The sequence below is a fragment of the Pimephales promelas genome, chromosome 24, assembly GCF_988280905.1.
Source record: "Pimephales promelas chromosome 24, fPimPro1.hap1.1, whole genome shotgun sequence".
NCBI classification, from domain to species: Eukaryota; Metazoa; Chordata; class Actinopteri; order Cypriniformes; family Leuciscidae; genus Pimephales; species Pimephales promelas.
The window spans coordinates 8,024,653-8,045,025 of NC_142792.1; the positions used below are offsets into that span (position 1 = coordinate 8,024,653).

Below are 20,373 nucleotides of genomic sequence, written 5' to 3' on the forward strand. Positions count from 1 at the left end.
GGTGTTCATCGCAGGTCCATAGATGAGAATGCAGATTATCACAACGTTTTATGAATGCCAATTGATTAAAACCGTGAATAATGATCCCTGTATTAATTATCTTGAGCCTGCTATAATATTCCTATAAATATATTTTCTTTCCAACTGTTCCATTCTGAATAATAAATAGGATAAAAATTGTAATAATTGGTAGTTATCAAATAAAGGTAGGTCTGACCGGAGCTAAATTACGCTAATAACACTTTTATTAAGCTAATTTCTAATATAAGATCAGAACACTCGTGTCCCATACACCGCACGACCCAGAGTGTTCTCAAATGTGGAGCATTAGTTGAATAAACTAACAGGAAGCAGTAATACTGTCTTTTCCTCTTTTAATGCTGAAATACAGAAACAACTACTCAGGCAACACACTATTGCCTTACACATCTCTCCATGACGGTGAGAGACATATTTTTACATTAGGCATTAAATGAACCAAGAACATCTGATTGAACATTAACACACATAACTTTACTATCAAAAAAATTTAAAGATCTTACTGCAATAACACATAAATCAACTCTCAATAAACAATTAAATTAACAATAAACAAAAAAATTCTGGTCTAAAGTATATTCTAAAATGGTGTTATTTTTGGTAAATTAGGATATACCTAAAATAACCTTTTAGGAAAAGATTGTTTAAATAAGAAAATCAGCAATAAGAATACAGCTCATATGCCCTATACATAATTTAACTAAAGCTATGTGCATTTTTTTTAACATGAACAATGCTCTGACTCCTACATTAATAACTTGGATAAATAATGGATACAATTCATACTAGGCTTCTGATGTCCAACATCAGGCTTCTGTGAGTGATCATGCTTGAATGCACATCACATCATCAGACAAATGTGACTGTTACAGAGTTGGAAGCTGCTTTGTGAAAAAGCACATCATAAATCACCTTAGTTTAGAAAAAAATCCAAGGCACTCTTCTTCAAAATTATTTTAAAAGCCTTTATTTACTGATTATTTCATAATAGAAAATTAAAATACATAAGAAGCAATTGCTTCAATTTTTCTCTGAATCCTTAACCCAGCTCTGCTTTCTATGTTTGTTTAAGAAATGAAAAGCTACACACTCCTGATTATAGGGTTAGAAGAAATGATTCCAAACATATGCTAGAAACATAATAATTCCTGCAATAATGAGCATTTGCCAATTTAAATCCAAACAGTGTGTTTTTTGTTTTTTTTTTTGGTGAAAAATTTTGTATTACGAAATTGATCTTATTACTATAAAAAACAACAATCTGTTTTTTTTTCTTTATAAAAATGTTAAATATATATTTAAACGCAGTACGATAATTTTAAACGTGGATATGAGATGTTGAAACATTAATTAATGTTTTCACTGAACATCAACGTCATTTTATTCATTTTATCAGTTTTTGGAAGAATTGAGTAACGTTATGTTCACTCCAATCCACCGGAATTCCATAACGGGATTTCCTCCTCTGCCCCCCTTGAGCGGCTATCATTACACTAGCACAGCCAAAACAAGTCGGGAGGAGAAGGAATGAATACAATGACTGCTGAAATCATAAAAGACATCTCCCAGCCCGACTCACCTGTCTCCTCCGCACCAGAAAACGGACAGCTGCTGTTCATCCGAAGCGTCGCGTCCAGGAGAGACACGCAGACCACCAGCGGCAGTGCCAACCTCGAAGAGGGCAGCTCCCAGCCCCTGGTCTCCTCTGCCACCGCTCAGCCTCAGTCTTACACCATGACATCGAGCGAATTCATGCAGTCCACCCCCCTGTTCGTGCAGAGGTCCAAGAAGAACCTGTTTTATAAGCTCTTGTGCTTCCTCGTGCTCGTTCTGCAAGGAGGGATGTTGGATTTCTACCTCATCGTCTTCACGGATCTCTACTGGTGCTCGTGGATAGCCACGGATTTGGTGGTTATATCGGGATGGGCGATCTTCTTCATGAAAAACGCCAGGAGTAAGCGAGAACGAGCCTGTGGTTTCCACCAGAAGAGCTCCATCTTCGGGTGCAACCTCGGGGAGTTCACCTTCGCGTACTTAGCATGGCTCATCTACGTGATCGCGTCCACCCCGAAAGTGGTGCTCGTTCTGGAAACGTCCATCCTGGATCTTATTGCCCTGAAGGTGCCATTTGGCATTACGGGGTTCAAAATAACCATGTTGCTCTGCGCGCCTTTGCTTTACTGCCTCATCAACTCCATCATTGAAGACCCGAACGGTGCCACGCGCTTTCACTCCCAAGGCTCCTTCATTAGCACCTGTTTAGACATCATGGACAGCTTCACTCTGGTCGAACTGGTCCTTAAAAACGAAATCGCCAACATATACCTTAGGTACACGGTCATATCCGTGTATTTCATCGCATTGGGCGTTCCGGTTATTTGGCTTTACGAGTTGACGGCCTCGGAGATGAACTGTCGCTGGATATGGGCGAGGTTCTTCACCGGCGTTCTGCTCAACGCACCGCTGTTGGTGGTCAGATGTTTCCTCGTCTTTGTTTACAAAATGCCCATATCGGTTTTCATGTTCAAGAACATCTTCTTCCTGGGGTGTAAGTGCCTGGAGCTGGTTGAGCAGTGCGTGTCCTTACGAGGTGTCCGGAGGTTTGCACGTGGACGTGGGGGTAACACAGCCCAGTTCTCCCATTGCGTTTCCGAAAATGACATGTGTCCCCATGGTTATGTGAACACGCTAGCAGTCAATACTCAGTCGTAGTTCATTGAGGACTAACTAACGCTGACCGGAGGCCACGTCAAACAACAGTGTGCATCAGCCCTTTTGAGGGGAGGTACTGCAGGTGCTAACGTCCATCTTATTATTTAAAATTAAATCAAAATTAACCAATAAATAAAATGTACATTGGCTAAGTTACCTTTTAGTAAAAGAGCAATTATGAGGTTGTTCAACAGTACAGTAACCACAAAATGATAGCAAACACGCTCTCGCGAACGAAAGTAACCATAGCAACAGTAGCGGCGAGCGTTAAAATAGATACAACCACTTTCGCTATTTATCAGTCTATTTTATAATAAAAAATAACAAATGAAAAATAAATAAATATTTGCCAAAAATTACTGAGAATAAATCCTTTAAGAAATCTGCTCCCCGCAGGTAACGGAATAATTCGCTCCCTGGCCCTTTACGTTTTTGATGAATATGCTAACTAACGTGTCATCTTATTAAATTTTCACAGGTGTGCAAGTGAAACAAAACACAGAAACAGAACATGCTAAACACAGAAACAGAACTAACATGTTAGATAGTATTTGAGATGTTTTTGGAAAATTGTGCCGAATCAAAAAGACAAATATAACCTAAATCCACATTTAAGCCCACAGTACCTCTCCTTAAAGGGATAATTCACCCCCAAATTTAAATGTTGTCATTTACTCACCCTTGTGTTGTTCCAAATCTGTATGAGTTTCTCTCCTCAGTTGAACACAAAAGAAGATGTTTGTAATCAAACCGTTTAGGTTGACATAGCCATTCACTACTGTCCACTGTAATGCCAACATTCTTTAAAGTAGGCTATCTTTTGTGTTTAACAGAAGAAAGAAACTCATACAGGTTTGGAACAACTTGAGGGTGAGTAAATGATGACAAAATGTTCATTTTGGGGTGAACTATCCCTTCTCCTTCACTCTCAACAGGTGCTACAACCAAACCACTCAACGTGCCAATGAAAAACATTCCCACCTGTGACCTCTGCAGTATACCTAATGTATTGGGATGACTGTAAACCAGTGCTTATATGATGATACGAGAATCTTTGATTTGCACTTGTTTTGTGAGGCACTTTAATTACGTGAGGACTATTCAACTGAGGAAAGTGCAATGTTGTATAATTTATTTTCTATGTAAAAATGTCCTCAATTTAGTAGGCTATAATGTAGACAGATGTTTATAGTGTTTTCAGACACCTTGTCAAGAGATGTTCCTAAATGCACTTATCAAAAGTGTAAATATGCCTTGTGACTTGTTAGGCTTGGTGTACACTTCAAATTGTGAATGTGATGTAGTCCTTTCCTATTTGAAATACTGTCAGTGGCAATGGTACTTTGTTTGGACTGGAAACTGTCGAACGGCGTATGATACGAATTTGTGATGTTACTTAATGTTAATAGGCTAAGCATAGAATCTATAAGGATAACTGTAAACCTTCTTTTATGACCAAACTCCATTGCTGCTTCAGCCATATTGCCATCATCAGTTTTTACAAGGCTACCTCTTTACAGAACCTCATGTTTGAAATCATAAACCAGTTGGTTTATCTGCTCAATTCCAGATGCTATTTTCATGCCAGTAAATGAGTTATGATTATCACAATTAATAACATTTGGACCAACCAAGACAATTGTCATAGCGCTGATAGACAGATTGCGAGAGGACACAATCCACTAATCTACATTCAGTGAATCTGTGTCTAAATGAGATTCCAGACATGTATATTTCAAAGCTCTTTAGTTACACAAATAATTACACCAGTAACCTGAACATATATGTCAAAGCCAAATCAATTGCTTTAATATCCAAATCTCAGTCAAATTTCCCACCTTAAATGGACACAGTTCACACACAAAAAAAAAATTTACTCACCCTCATGCCATTTCAAACCTGCAAGACTTACTTTCTTCTGTGGAACAGAAGATAGACAACAATTATTGACAACAATTGTTTTTTTAGAGTGACCTGAGGGTGAGTAAATTATACTTGTCACATAGTACTCATTTTAGGGTGAATTATCAACAGTTTGGTTGAACAGTAAGAAAACATGTCCTGTCACTTTGAGTTAAAACAGCAGAGTATTTTATATTCTAGTGTAACATGTAATAATAACAATTGTGCATCCTTATTCTAACATACAGTATATATAGCTCTTGTGCTTTGAGGATTGGGGTACAGGGTGAGCTAAACGTGTTAAATATGCAGGCCGAAAGTGCATTATGGGTTTTTTTGTGCCTCATTGCGCAGTATTTAACCTGACAAATATATACCACTGCATACTACGCATGTTTTTTTAAACTACAGGTTTTAAAGTATGTACATATTACATAACCTTTTTTGACAAGGAAATCAACTTCCAACCCCACCTCTCTCTCTCTATTGTTCCACAACGTTTTACAGAGGATTTTCTTGCAAGGGCTTTATTTTGCAAGTTAAGTTACTGTTATGTTTACACAAGACATTGTTTGCACTGTAACAGCTGCAAGGGTCTGGAAGTATCCTGGTTAAATTGGTTAAAAAGTAATTTGAGGTCCAAAGTCGGATGAAGCAAATAAAGTGATTCTTTATCTAAATTATAGTAAAAAGCACACAACAAAAGATTACCAAAGACATCTACTCATAAACAATTTTACACAAACTTCCATAGTAGATGGTTATAGCTGTTAAACTGGAATAAACTATTAAAAAAGTAACTCTAGTGCAATATAATACAAATTATGAGCAATTAATATGAAGAACAGGACAAATGTATCATTGCAAGCCCAACCAAATGACTTAGACTTGTGTTCAGTAGCTAAACATAACCTTAATCATGTGCTGTGCTGTTCTATATCAAGTTGTTTAACAAGGTACTTGTTCTGCTCCATAGTAAAAGTGAACAAATCACACCTTTGTGTTTGTGTCTAATAATTTGCTATTGATGAAACATTTATAAATCAGCTGATCACTGAACTCATTATCCATCTAGCCTATTTCCTATTGACCTTCCGTTCGAATGTTTTAGGTCTGACGACCAGCCAAAAGACACTGAAGAAATTCAGATCTCCATTGTTTTGTTGCAGAAATTTGAAGAGATGGGGCTTTTCAGTAAAAGTTCCATTTGTAACTTGGCTAGAGAGGAAAGGTCTTCCTGAAGCTTGGGGTCTTCTCTCACTGTGGAATACCTGGAACCGTATCCCTGATCGGACCCTCGTGACGGTCTCATCTCAGAAGCTACCTCCATTTCACTTTCCTCCATCTCCACTGGCTGGGACATCTCTCCATATAAATGGAAGCTGTCCTCCATCGAGGGTGGAGGTGCTACTAAAAAGCGCATTCTGCTGTCCTTCAGATAATTATCTGACGGTTCTCCCATTGGAAACGCGATAGGAGGATCTGAGGTTTCCACTGGTACTGGTTCGGCAAGAAGATACGGGTGGATTTGTGGGTCCACTGGTGTCACACTGGGTATTTCAAGAGGACGTTCTATTGCCGGATAATAGGAAAGTACTTCTCTGTTATCTGGCTGGATTCTAGGATTAATAATCATTATGGGCGACTCTTCAGGATTCTCGTGAATTTGGGGAATTACGGTGCACACGCTCCGTGTGTCTTGACGGATGTCCACCTCTTTTACAAGGATTGGGAGTCCGTTGTTATACACCGGCACTAATTCACGTATTGGCGGAATGGACTCCTCAATAAGGGCGTCAGTTTCTCCTCTCACATCCTCCTCGCTAGTCACACACTCTTTCTCAAACCAGTCCGGATTCTTCATTTGGTGCACCTGGAAGGCTTCGATCGCATTCCTCAACGCTTCGCCCGAGGGGCATTTGAAGTACTCTTCCTTTCCAATACCCTCGATACAGTGCACCATCCCTTGCTGATACTTCTCCACATCCAGGATACGGAAGTAAAGCTCCTCGAAGTGCTTCATCAGCTTGTATTTGACCGCAATGTCAAACAAAGACGGCACATCGCCGGCACTGCATACATCTTCAAAGTAAGCCACCAAATACATCCCGTAGGAAGCCGGACGCTGCATATCAGGTGTAATCAGCTGAAGGGCGAGAGTAAGCATATCTCCGATCGGAGAGCGCACATCCTCTCGGAGGAGGACTCGAGGCTCTCCGCAGATCGCCCCCCACTTGGCTTGCACTCCTGGGGAGCAGAGGACCAAGATCTTGTTTGACGTCTGCTCAATGTATCGCTTTTTTTGCTCAATCCACTGCAGCCGGCCAATGGTGCCAAGCCAAGTCACGTCAAGTAGGTCCAACACAACCTCAGTGCCGCATTTAGCCCGCAGGAAGGCACAAAGCTTCAGGACTATGTCTGTGTAAAGAGGGTGATCTCTGGAGTAGATGATCAATATGCATCGTTGGCCGGGTAGAACTGGCGGTTCTAGAGGTGTTTCTTCCAGTGGCTTTTCTGCACCTGAATTTAAAAATTAGAAACACGGATAATCACTGAAAATGATCCTTTACTGCATATAAGATGTATTCTTTCAGTCCTCCTAGCACTGCTTGTGTGGCTAACCACAGGAAGTTACTCTGCAAAGGTATCACTGCCAGTGTTGTGACACACATGATAAACATCACAGTCTTTAAAGATAAAAATAGCCATTTTAAATGTCACTGCTCACCTTTCTGTTGTTTCCTGCAGCGCAAATAAATGGCAAAAACACCAATGCCACAAATTAGGAGGCATAATCCGACACAAATAATCCAAAATACTGAGTTGGTCTCAGGAGGGCTTGTTGGTCCTAAGGAACATATATAAAAATTAGTAAAGTGGCATTATGCGTTTTTCTTATTAGTTCAAATAGTGAAATCGTTCCATACACACCAGGGACACATATGTTACAACTATGGTTTATTCGACGACAGTCGTTGGCACACTTCCGAAAAAATGGCTGGATCTAAATAGGAAAAGAGCACTTTTTATATCAAGATCCTTGTATATAAGAATTATCTTACTTCATTCATTCATTAATTTAGCACACATTTAGGCCTACACACCTGAACATCGAAATTGCAGCATGTACGTGGCCAGTTCTCCAGGCCATATGTCACATTTAGTAAAGTCTTGCTCTCCTAAAAGAGTAAAATTATTAATCCTTGTTCTTTTAGATATATTTAAATATACAGATATAACATGTCTTACATTATAAAGAGTCTTCGTTACACGGTCCTTACTGCACATTACAAAAACGTTGTATTTCTCCGCATTCTCTCCAGGATTAAACGCAACATACAGAATATCCTTGCCATTCAGACCTGTAGTCCTCTCCACAGTAATATTGGGTTGCCATGTTTCCCCTAAGAGAAACATCTCATATGTTTAGATGTGCATGTATACTTTAATACTGAACTAAGGTGGTTTATATGTGTATATATCTATTTGATTAAGGTAAACGAGTTACAAATAAGTTTCAAACTCACCTCTCTCAATACAGATTTTGGTCGTTCGCATCAAAGGATCGCCACAACCTGGGGTTGTCATTATGACAACATGACACAAAGGACGGGGAACACATGACAAGAACAGGGGATCACATGACATAAAAAAACCATTAACAAGAAACAAAACCCAAACCGTGACAAATATAATCTGTAATGTAGATTTAAGGTAGGAATTTTGTTTAATTTAGCACTTACCTGGAACATCAACTGTTCGGTTAACATTGTAACTAGTGTGTTGTAAATTTGGCTTGGGAAGGTTGGAGACAGTCACTACATATTTACTGCCTGGATCTACCACAACTTTATCCAGAGAAAAAGACCACTAAAATAGAATAGATAATATATATCAGTATCTGTGGAAAAATAATAATAATTCAATCAATTGATCAATCATCTTGCCTTTTCATCATCATCATTTCTCATCTTCGAAAATGCCTGCAGGAAATTGAAATGAACACACAGATGCTCATTGGTGGAGGATTTCATCACACTAAGCTCTGTTCCTCTCAAATCCTTTATGCTTCCTACAAACAAAGAAAAAAAGAGATTAATAAACTTGATGACTACAATCTATAAATAAAGATCCTTTTTAAAACACTTTACAATAAGGTTCCATTTGTTAAGATTACTAACATTAGGTAACATAAACAAAAGAACATTTAGTTCAACATTTACTAAGTTCAACATTTATTAATATGTTATTAAAATAAATGTTTTATCTATTAATTTTTTTCAGGGGCCTGAACTAACAATGAACAGTTGTGTTTGTATTAACTAAAATGACCAATGATTAATACAGTAAATGCTGTAACAAATGCATGGTTAATTAATGTTAGTTAATCTATCAAGGTATGATGGGATCTTATAGTAAAGTTTTAGCTTTATCATAGCTTTTAATAAACTAAAATATAGGTTTAAACATTCAATGTAAGTGTCCCTTTGCTTTAAACTTGTTGCAGGGAGTTGGAATGGATTTCTCCATATTCACATAATGTAACAAACATATCTAATGATAATCTAATCTAATCTGAAAACACACGACTCTGCTACAACAAGTGACCCACCGTCATCCTTTGCTTTCCATTCAGCCACAATCACTGGCTCCAAATCATCTTCCATATTTCTTCTCACGTCAACATACACTTTTAAATCATCAGGGCCGCTGGGAGTGAAATCTGAAGGAATGAGCCATCCTTTATACATGCAATTATCTGTGGGGGGAAAATCATTAAAACCATTAGTTAAAAGATGTATAACCCATAATACTAATAATAAAACATTTAATGAGAAGACTAAAGAAAAAAATACAACCACTTACTAAACTCTGCTTTACATGGTACTTTCTGGGGAGAGAAAGTGAAAGAAACAACAATGGATGAGACAAATATGAGTCTAAAACTCCCAAAGAGCCCAATATCAGATGTCTAAATAAACACATAGAGACTATTAAACATATACAAATATATATACACACTATAACGCTTTTTGTGGTAGCCTATCTGGTGATCTTTTGGCATTATCTTACCTCTTGTGTACAGTTCAGAGAGAGCCCATTATCCATAAGTTTGAGATTCAGCACTACAGGTATGAAGGTGAAAAACACAACACCTTTCAGGTACAAGAAACTCATGATCCTACATAAACCTCAGTACAGGTGGATGTTTTAATACACGTTTTAATAGATTAAGCTCGTCTGAAAGAGTGCAGTAAGTTAAACAAGGTGGCGTAGGTGCAGGAAACAGCCGACCTAAAAAAAAAAACTTCCTGGAATCATTATGCAAAGCAACGTGACTCACATGTCGTGCTCTAGAAACGCGCGACGCGACGCTGCAATTCTGGAACAGCCAATTAGCAAAGCTTATTTATGTTGCGTCGCGTCACCTAAATTCGCGTCTTGTGCGTCATTTTGTGATAGTTTGCATTATTGTTTTGAACTATTATTGCACAGAATAGCAGAGACAAGGCACAAAAAAGAAAAGAAAAAGAAAGAAAGGCAGATGATTATGATTAGTGCCAGCACGAAAACAGAAAGGATAAACATTAGAAAATCGAAAACATGTAGCTAAAGAACCATTCAAATAAATAAATGATCAATAAAGTAAATGTATAGACCCTACAAAAGTAGGCCTATACAAACCTTTAAACAACACTGAAGTGTTTTCCATAAATGTTAACGCCAAAACGTTATCTTAAAAACTTTTAGCACTTAATTTATCATTTAACAGGCATTTTTCTATTTAATTTTTTTGTTTTGTTTTTATTGTTTGCATCATTTATTCAACTGTTACAGTTATTTTATATATTGTTAATGCGCATTCATTTTGGTGTTGTTGTAACGTTAATAAGCATATTTAAAATAATTTCATACTGAATTCCATTTCACTTCCTTTCTCTCAAACAATCATTCACTTTCCACATGAGGGCGCTACGTCACCACTGTTTACTGTATTACACTGTATATTATAATATTGTAAATGCGCACTGCGTAGTTAGATCATTTTTAAACAGTTTAGTGTCTAGTTTTCCTATATATATATATATATATATATATATATATATATATATATATATATATAACATATTTAACTTAGATGTCAGATTTAGATGTTAGATTTTTTGGATAAAATTGGATAAAATGGATTTCTCATATCATATTTAAAAAAAATAATATTGCATAAAAGTCCATTATACCTAATTTCAAATGCCACAGCAAAGAAATCTGATTTAAAAAGATGCACAGTTGACATTCTCCTACATGTTTCTGTGTCTCTGTTTCATTCAAACACATTTTAACAAATTATTCCAAAAGCTCTTTGAATTTTTCACACGCAACAAAAATTCTTCTAATTTTTAGACTTCAAACCTACTGCTGAAGGGAAATGAACTGAAACAGAAGAGATGAGGATAGAGCATATTCTCAGCCCCAGACTGTGTCTGTCTATGTACTGCATACTACTAATGAACCAGCCTATGAGGGTCAAACAACACACTGTCCCAGTATAAAAATCACAGAATGAGGGCTACCCACACCTAGCCCAGGTGCGCACACTCCTGCTTTCACAGACTGGCCGGAGATTAGAGGAATCTATGGCGCTAACATGTTGCATCTTGGGATTTGAAGGGAATTGTTTGCCTTTGGACACGTCCATGCTGGCTCCAATAAGTTGGACAAAAAGGTTGAGTCTTATTTAAAAAAAAAAATGTCTTTCATCTCATCCATCATGCCAGCACCTTACAAGTTACAATCAAACTTTTGTGATAACATCTCATATAGTAATCTTGTACTGATTTATTACTACTTTGACTGAACTTTAACGTTATAATGTTTTTAGAATATCAAATAATCTAAGACTTTCCTTACATCCAGTATTTTTTTCAGTTTTATGATGGCTAGGTATGCAGAAACTGCACTTAAAAAAACAATCACGTTAAAGCATGTCACATTTATCAGTTCTCTGTGATGAGATCACCGGTTTTAGTAAGAGATCCATGAACTGTTAGCTGAATACTGAAGAAACCAATAAAATGTCTGATTAGGGCTGACAAGTCTGTGCTTTGATTGAATGAGTCTTATATACAACAACACGCCATATATGCCAAGCTGGTCTGAAAACGGAGCTAAGAAATGTCACATACTGGTAAAATCCTTTACTTATAAGTCTGATTTAAAAAAAAAAAAAAAAAAAAGTTGATTATAGTTGGGGTCATAGGCAATTTGGAAAATTACACCACTAGAAAATATAATCCGACCAATGACTCATTTCTTTCCAGCCGTAGGCCTATGTGTCAAAAGGGTCTTAACCGTAACCATGAGAGTATATTGCTTTGGTCATGACACACTTATCCACAATTAAACTGACAGCTGAGAATACACATCAATGCTGAGCCGGAGACCATGAAAACTAGAAGAAATCCAAGAAAACCCCACAAATAACTGCAAGTACATTTCTAGCTCAGGCCGCAATCTTGAAAGTAAAGCTTCCAAAATGGGGTTTTAGTTGCTGCCTTAGATTTTTAAGTTGGATGTTTAAGTTATTTCAACTTAAATTAAATTTAACTGACTTAAAAAAAAAGATAAAAAAGTTGTCAAGATGTCAAAGGTAACCATGTATTGGCAAAAGCCAACGGTTGTAAGAGTACGTTGAAAAGTAATACTATGAGTATAATGAACTAATACATTGCACAAATACATATGCTAACATACTGGAGGTGAATCTTCTGAAATAGACACAAATATGCCTAGGGATAAAATGCTAGAAATCATCTCTTCGTGATAAGTTCCACGTGAGCATTTAACAGACAAGGAAGTTGTTCGCTAATGCCAGAAGTGCACTTAGGATGTCACTGGCATTCAGATAAAATGGAAGTCGGCCATATATGTTCTTTCTAAGTGCCCTTAAGTGTTCAAAACACTGCCAACAGTGATTTTACCTCTCAAAAGTGTAGATGAAGTATGAAAAACATAACGACTGATCACTTTGAAATGAATATGTCTTGATTTTATTTATCAAAGATAATGCTATCATGTGTGATAGATTTGATGAATGCTAGGAGGAGCTGATTAATAACATAACCTAAATCAGTAGTTTAAATCTGTGTCTGTATGTTAGTACAGTATTTTAAAAAGGAGAGTATAAACAGCCCACAGATACATTCAATGGTCCAAACAGTCACACTTTTAAAAACCAATCCTTAACGCTCACCTGCAGGATAGACAAAGCCATTGTCACACGAATGACCTACCAAGTAACATGATTTATTTTAGAGCCAATGGTTCATTTCAAAATTCGGATTTCCCCAAACACCGATCACCATAATGGTGACTTAAACAAACTTTTTTTTGGAAGTTTTACTCATTTTAAATAGTTAACTTTTAAGGAATGAGTTTGATTAAGTATTACTCAATTCTAAAGTGTTAAATTGAAATATTGCTTGTAATCTGTTGCCACAATTTTTTTTTATCAGATAAAGCCCATTCATTTTTACAGTGCCGATAAACCAGGCAGCATCCTTTAAGGGACACATTCAAAAGCCGAATGAGTCACCGCTGCGCGACGAAGGCAGTCCCAATTCGAAGACTCCTTCAAATGCAGCCTTGAAATGCATCCTCCGTGTCCCGTGATATGAAAGATATAACATATGGATCCTTCATGGCCCTGCCTACCCCAGAACTCATGGCAAAACTGACGCCATTTTCTCAGTTATTAATATTGTATTATTGTAATATAGTATTAATATTACTGTAATGTTGTTGCATTTTACGTCCATTTTACATGTCATGGCTGATTGTTTTGTACATTAAAGCGGACTATTTTTTTCTTTAAGTTCATTTACAGGCAAATCTTTCATTTCCAAGTTTGAATTTATTTGGTGATTAGCCGTGTAACTGTCCCAGATACGTGATCCCTTATCTCACAATTACAGCTATTTTGTGCGCAAAAAGAGATGAAGACATGAGGAATGAGGACTATTACATAAATTATTTGTTCTCCTGCGCATTTAAAAGGAAGGAGGAAATTTTGTAACAGGAACAAACCAAAGCTTTGAGGAGCCAAAACCAGTCTCCAGATTTCTTTCAGTAAATACCATTATGTAACCAGACATATTTCACATATTTGTTTAGTCCAAGATAAAACAAACATAGACTATTCCTCCAATTATCAGATTCAAATTCTTATTCAATTCACAACATAAAATTGTCTGTTGTTACCTGTTGTCTGTAATAGTACCAAAATAACTGATACGCTCAGGTATAGCACTGCTATTGTTGCTTGCTCATTTTCGCCAGGAATGGAACATAATATTTTTTTGATGGGTGTGAGTGGGTTGCTATAATCTCTGCACTGTTGCCTCCCTCCGCTTCGCTGTGCTTGGGGCCTGGAGAAGAATGGAGTCCCACAAGGTCTCCTGAAAGTAAACTTTGTGTCCTGGAGGAGACTTGGCAGGAATGGCAGAATTGGATAGGACTGCTCACACTTTAGCTCCAATAACTCTTTGGCCCTTCAACACACTTACATAACCCATCTTACATGTTTGGTTTATCTAAACTCCCTTACCTCCATGGAGTTATTTAGAAGACAAAAATCAACAACATCCCAGTTCCACCACCAATGGCCTTCAGTGAAGCCTCAGCTCAGATCTACAGGCTGCCCGTCTTTATTCTGTTACTCTCGGCTACATTCCCAGCATTCCTGAGCCAGGTTGCTGTAACGGGCCGGCGAGTGCCACTGCTCCTTATCTCAGCACACATGCCTGCAGTCTGGATGTGTGGCTGTGGCAGTACGCTCCAGTTGCGACTGGCTATCTGTGCCATCTCTGTGCTTGGTTCCCGTCAGTGTGGTAGTTTAAATGCAGCTAGTGGGGCAAGTCCAAGTTACCTTTAAACCTGAGTGGCGTAAGATGTATGAGGGCTTTATGGTGTCTGTAAACATACAAGTGTGCTAACTTTTCAACTTTTAAAGCCACTGCTGTGATAGGGCAAGAACTATGCTGTAATATTAAAGGGTTTGAAAGAAAACGAACAGTATTTATATAGTTTTTACCTGTTGTGGTAACAAGAGGTAAAAAAAGATATAAATACTGTTCGTTTTCTCACACAAAACGCTCGTTTCTTGTCTTAGGCCATCAATGTGTACTTACATTTAGGACTCATTAAATCATGTTTAATTTGGACTTCTCTGTGCATGCTCTTTAAGGTGGTGACCATAGACCTGCATTATATGACTGACAGACAAGAACGGTTTGACCGAAAAATATCAAAATTGCAACTACTGCGGAAACAAAGACACCTACATCTTGGATGCCCTTGAGGTAAGCTAAAACATACCAAAAAAAATTTCAAAGTGAACTATCCCTTTAAATACGTTTTTAATTGTCCTATTTTTTAGGGAAATAGTATGCATTCATCACAAATAGGCCAACTTTTTAATGGGTCAACTAGCTAAACCTTGACTTCTTGGGTCCTCAAGCCCTACTTTCAGGTAATGTAGTAGATGATCAACCAACTAAACAAGTTTGAAACAGACGAAGATCCTAGTAAATGACTAGTTTCAACCAGCTAGAAACCATGTAAAGCCAGTATGTGACGTTACGCTATAAATTTAACAGCACTACAGTTAAAGAATCTGTAATCTCTCCTTGTGTATTCCCCACCAAGCTTTCCATCTTCCTATTGTCATCTGAGCACGTAGAAAGTCTCCACTTTGCGTTCCATACATGTGCGCTAACGTGATAATGTGTCTTAAACAAATCACCCTCCCACTGAACTTAACATATATCAGCTTCACGTGCCACTAATACAACATGCATGAATGTGGCTCACGTGTATTAATGCATGAAATGTGGGTCAATAAAACAACAAAGTCCAATCTTTTTGATGTGAAAGCCAAAATCTGTTGCCCTATTAATCCAGACTTAGCTGATAGACAGAATGGGACGCATTTAAAAACATAACACTATGACATCAGTATCACAAGCACTGGGTCCTCGTGCAGAAATGAATCAAAGAATCATTTTCGCCTGTGCTAATCAGATCCATATGTTAGGCTTTTATTCCATCAAAGAGATTCCAGCCGGCTGCTGCAAAATAATCCCTTGGCCCAGCTATGAATTAGCTTTCAGCTATTATGGTTTATGGTGTGCATGGCACTTTCTCTCCATCTCCTTCTCAGGGAACGTGTTATTTTTGCAAGAGCGCACACGCAAGGTGCAGTGACGGTGGAAATAAAAATACAATTTCGCGTCTCTCTTAACATAAGCAATTTAGCAGAGAACGAATTCCCAAGGCCAACTCATTCTCGGTCTGAATTCCAGTGGATGTGCTGTTAATTAATAGCTAATTAGCCCTAGCGTTCATTAGCATGGCTTGTGTACACTAATGAGTGACTGATTACATCTGCATGACTGAGCATAGAGCATGTATCACAAATATTCACTGTAAAAAAGTAGTCAATTAAACCTACTGAAGTAGGTTTTACAAAAGATTATTGAAGTATGTTTTATAAAAAAATTCTATTTCAGTCTTTTTACTTCACAATTTCATACTTGCGGTGTCTTTATAATTATGTCAATGTCCCAGTCTATATACAGGTCCATATTTTATCCACAATCAATGTGTTGGCTAATCAACAACTAAGAATGCTACAAATGTAGGTGATTATAGACGAATACTAACTTGTTTTGTTTGGGTCCAGTTAGTAATTTAATTTTTACGCATTAAAAAATAAAGATCTGTATCCTAATAAAAGCTGCTTTATTTACATGAAGCAGGTCTCCTCATGGGGGCAGCCATTTTGAGATCACATGACCAGCTGAATACTGCTGACTTGACCTCATTAACACCCCTGTTATTGAACACTATCGCTTGCAGAATTATCCACAATGCACTCTGGGGATTGTTGTCTACAATCCACAAGCACTAAAAAGTCATTTTCTGCCTTTTATCGGCCAAGAAGGACCCAAATTAGAAATTTATGATACTATTATATGACCCACTTTCCATACATATTCATGTCTCCACCGGTGGAATTACCCTTTAATATATAAATATGATTCATTTATAAGCAGTGTGAGAATCATTCTTCAGCACACCTGCTCAACGTGTGTCGTTCCCTGTGAAGGTTTCCATCTGTAATGGTACATGGTCTATTTCGGTTAGGTGATTTTGCGTGCAGGGCCGGACCGGGCTCTTTGCTTTGGTCAGGTGTTGAGATCGCTAAATATTCAGTGTTTGCCAAGAACACCTGAAGAGGGGTCACGCACAAGTTCACATGTGTGGTTTGGACAGCAAATCTCTCGGAACCAGTTGCTTGCTTTCCTTCCAGCAACACCTCTCTTCTGCTCGTCCTTCCACAAGTTTGCACATGTAAACACACACCACCAATTCACTCCGTCTGCGCCAGATGCTGTCAGTGCCTCTTTACTGGGTCAATGATGATACGAGAACATGTTGTGGTAAACAATATTATTCATTATGTCTCGTGACCAAATTTAAAGAGCTTAAGGTGGGAGGATAAGTCTGAGGTATGACAGCACGTTTGTTTTCTTTTTACTGTTGACTGCACCACTAACATTGTATTGCGATGACTAACTGTGCAGCCATTTTTAATCCCAGCTAAAACTGAGGGAAGTGTGAATAACAGAAACATGCAGGTGGGTTGATGCCAGTCTTATCATGTAACTGTTAAGATCATTAAAATCATAGACCTAACCCTATCACTAAATTCAAACATGAAATGTGTGCAAGCCAAGGTGTTTAACATAATTCCATTACTGAAATACCAGATTCAGACTGATGTCAAATAACAACTCCACAAGTAAATTGCAATTTACGTTTCAACCACAGTTGGCGATAGAGGACAACGTTCTGAATCAAAACTGACTATTCATATTTTTATGGAATTTTGCTATTAAATGATTTATCCATGTTCATTTTTTTGTCATCGTAATCTTTAATCAAAATAACTCCCCCTCACACTTGATGACGTTTTTCGGCATGAGGACGGGACAATCTGTCACTTGCACGAGATCACTGTAATAGCAAACAACAATGATTCCAATCAATTCCCGATGGACAAAATTCAAAAAATTGTTTCTTGTTCGAGAAGCCATTTCACTCGGATAGATGTCACAATAAAACTTCTGTTTCATGCTGACTTCAAGTGATGTATTTCTGTTCAACTAGCTTCAGCAAACAGAATAATCACTTCAGAATAAAGACTGCTGTCAAACTAATTTCACACCACTCCTCTGTCCTCCTTTGTTTGGACAAAAAGGCTGCCTCATCCCATCTCGCACCAGTGCCAATGTTATTATGTTGGGCCAAACTGAGCCACCAAAAAAACATATTGCAATTCCATTTGTCACCACTAGAGGTGCTAAACTTACACACTTGTTTTAAAACACAACTAAATTCTGATAGGTTGACAGGCCCAACATAAACATCCTACCTATAATGGTAAGTGAAAAATACATGTTTAGGCGAGGGGGGAGTTCACAAAGCATGACTTAAAAGTGAAATTCCCAGCACGTTTAGCTGTTTGAGTGTTTATCCAAGAATCAATACGTGATGACAAGACCCCCATAAGCAAAAACTTTGTGTTTCATATCTCCCTTTGAATCAATGCTACACAAACAGCCATCTGCTTCTCTCCATTATGTTGATAGAGGTTTCTCATCTTCGCTTCAGGTGTGAAAACTACAGAGACCCAATCCACACTTAAAGCAACACTAAGTAAGATTTTTTTACCTTAAAATAATGTTTCCAAAATCGTTTCAGTGGTTCATCAAGTCGTAACAGGGTGAAAGGCGCTTCTGGATTCACTTTGCGGCCCTATACCTGGTATAACCAGATCGGGTCGCGTTTCTGTAGTTCTAATGAAACATAAGAAAACTACAAATCTGACTTGCTTTACGTCAAGCATTAAAATAGTTCTTTTCTTTGTTTCGGTCATCGCTATCATACTTTCATGAAATCATGCAACATACTCTACCTTGTCTGTGGACATCGTTCATTCTGAAGCCGGCGCTGGATAAACAACGAGTGTGCAACAGTAGGCTGGTAGGCGAAATTATTTACGACAGCGCGAATGGACAATTCCACTTCCATCCTGTAGGGCGACCACAGAGGAAATGTTACTTGGTGTTGCTTTAACCTGACTCAAATATTACACAGCATTACTTACTGATGTAGGAAACTTGTCTTGTTGGATGTTGGCAAGATGTCCAAAAGGCCACCGAAAAGCACGATAGCTTGTCTTTGGCCTTGACGGTTGACAAAAGCATGAGAATTTGTCTCATCTGTTTGCCTGCTACAAGTACAAGAACTTTGTCAATATAAGTCAAGTATACTTTACTGTATTTTAAAGTATATTCCTGAGAAGTACTTAAAAAGAAGGCCAAAAGTATGCAATCTTATTTTTTAGTTTATAGCTTCAGAACAATGCTTAATTTTGATTATTTATTTTTTTGTATATAAAATATTTCTTTTCTGTAGAAAAATCGGATGTTGTGTGATGACTTGGGTGGATGCATGATGTTGATATGCAGTTGTTCTGGCTGGTTTTTACTCAATTAACAACTTATTGAATGCATAGTATGCACTACACACTACATCATACTCATCACATTGGTTTTTGCAGTATGTCTTACTAGTAGGCTACTACTTGTGTGTTTCTGTAGAAATAGTATGCAACATTTTTGTGTGCATGGAATACCCACCTTTTGAAAAACATATTGTATGCAACCAACACTGCATAGAATACTTAATATTGTATTAAGTTTGTTATAATTTGTTATAAAGTATTCTATGCAGTGTATACAATATGCAATAACGAGGTCGTTATTGCATATTGTATACACTGCATAGAATACTTAATCCCACAATGCAATGCATTCGACATGATCTTCCATTGGCAGTGTGAGGAGGAATGAACCACCAGCAACATCAATTGATCTTTAATAGCATCCGTTTACTTTTGAAACAGTTTTAATAGTATTACTAAAAAGTAGTAGGCTACATAGTGCATACTGTGTATTCTATTACACACATTATTTAGAACATTACAAGTAATTAGCATTTTGCACAATACTGCATGTACTATGTATCAGGTAATTTGTGTTACAAAATTAGAACAAACAGTGACTCATCGCTTGTTTCTTTCCAAAATCTGAGTCTGTTCTACATTATCTCCTGACTGTAAAATGCAAACTTGCTACCTGAAGCAAATGAGTTGCACAACATTCAAGATAATGCTATTTCTGTGAGACTATCAGATAAAATATTCAATACTGCATATCTATCACTTATGCTCTGGACATAGGTCAGTTGTTTCCCAATTTTGTAGAAACAAATACCTTTAGATGTGAAATCCTAGAAGATGAAAAGATGCTTGGTCAGTACGGTCACATCATTTTGATGCACAGATGTATATATTTTTCATGAATTTGAAGACATTTCAAAATCCATAAACAACACCATTAGTCAGTCATTGATGGCATCATACATATCAATAACTACATAGCAAGCTAACATTATTTCACAACTTACGGGTTAGTATTTTTTTTTAATCTGCTGTTTAAACATCAAAAGAAGTGATTAAAGAAACATTTAAGGCAAAGAACAGATGTGCAGCTGTACACGGACGTAAAAAAATAGGTTATTGTATTTTGCATA

At 37.5% G+C, this 20,373-nt stretch overlaps 2 protein-coding genes across 2 annotated transcripts; one reads left to right on the forward strand and one right to left on the reverse strand.

Annotated features, from left to right (window-relative positions):
• Nucleotides 1–1,497: 1,497 nt before the first annotated feature.
• Nucleotides 1,498–6,056, forward strand: tmem121b (transmembrane protein 121B). Its single transcript, XM_039668047.2, has one exon. The coding sequence runs from the start codon at nt 1,567–1,569 to the stop codon at nt 2,749–2,751; it is 1,185 nt and encodes a 394-aa protein (XP_039523981.1). The 5' UTR covers nt 1,498–1,566; the 3' UTR covers nt 2,752–6,056.
• On the reverse strand, nt 5,304–10,115 carry il17ra1a (interleukin 17 receptor A1a). Its single transcript, XM_039668045.2, has 11 exons — nt 9,727–10,115; nt 9,520–9,544; nt 9,266–9,412; nt 8,601–8,725; nt 8,397–8,523; nt 8,181–8,228; nt 7,903–8,057; nt 7,758–7,832; nt 7,585–7,657; nt 7,382–7,501; nt 5,304–7,173 (listed from the first exon to the last, which is right to left on the reverse strand). Exons 1-11 carry the CDS (start codon nt 9,829–9,831, stop codon nt 5,798–5,800), a joined length of 2,376 nt encoding a protein of 791 aa, XP_039523979.2. The 5' UTR covers nt 9,832–10,115; the 3' UTR covers nt 5,304–5,797.
• Between the last annotated feature and the right edge of the window lie 10,258 nt (nt 10,116–20,373).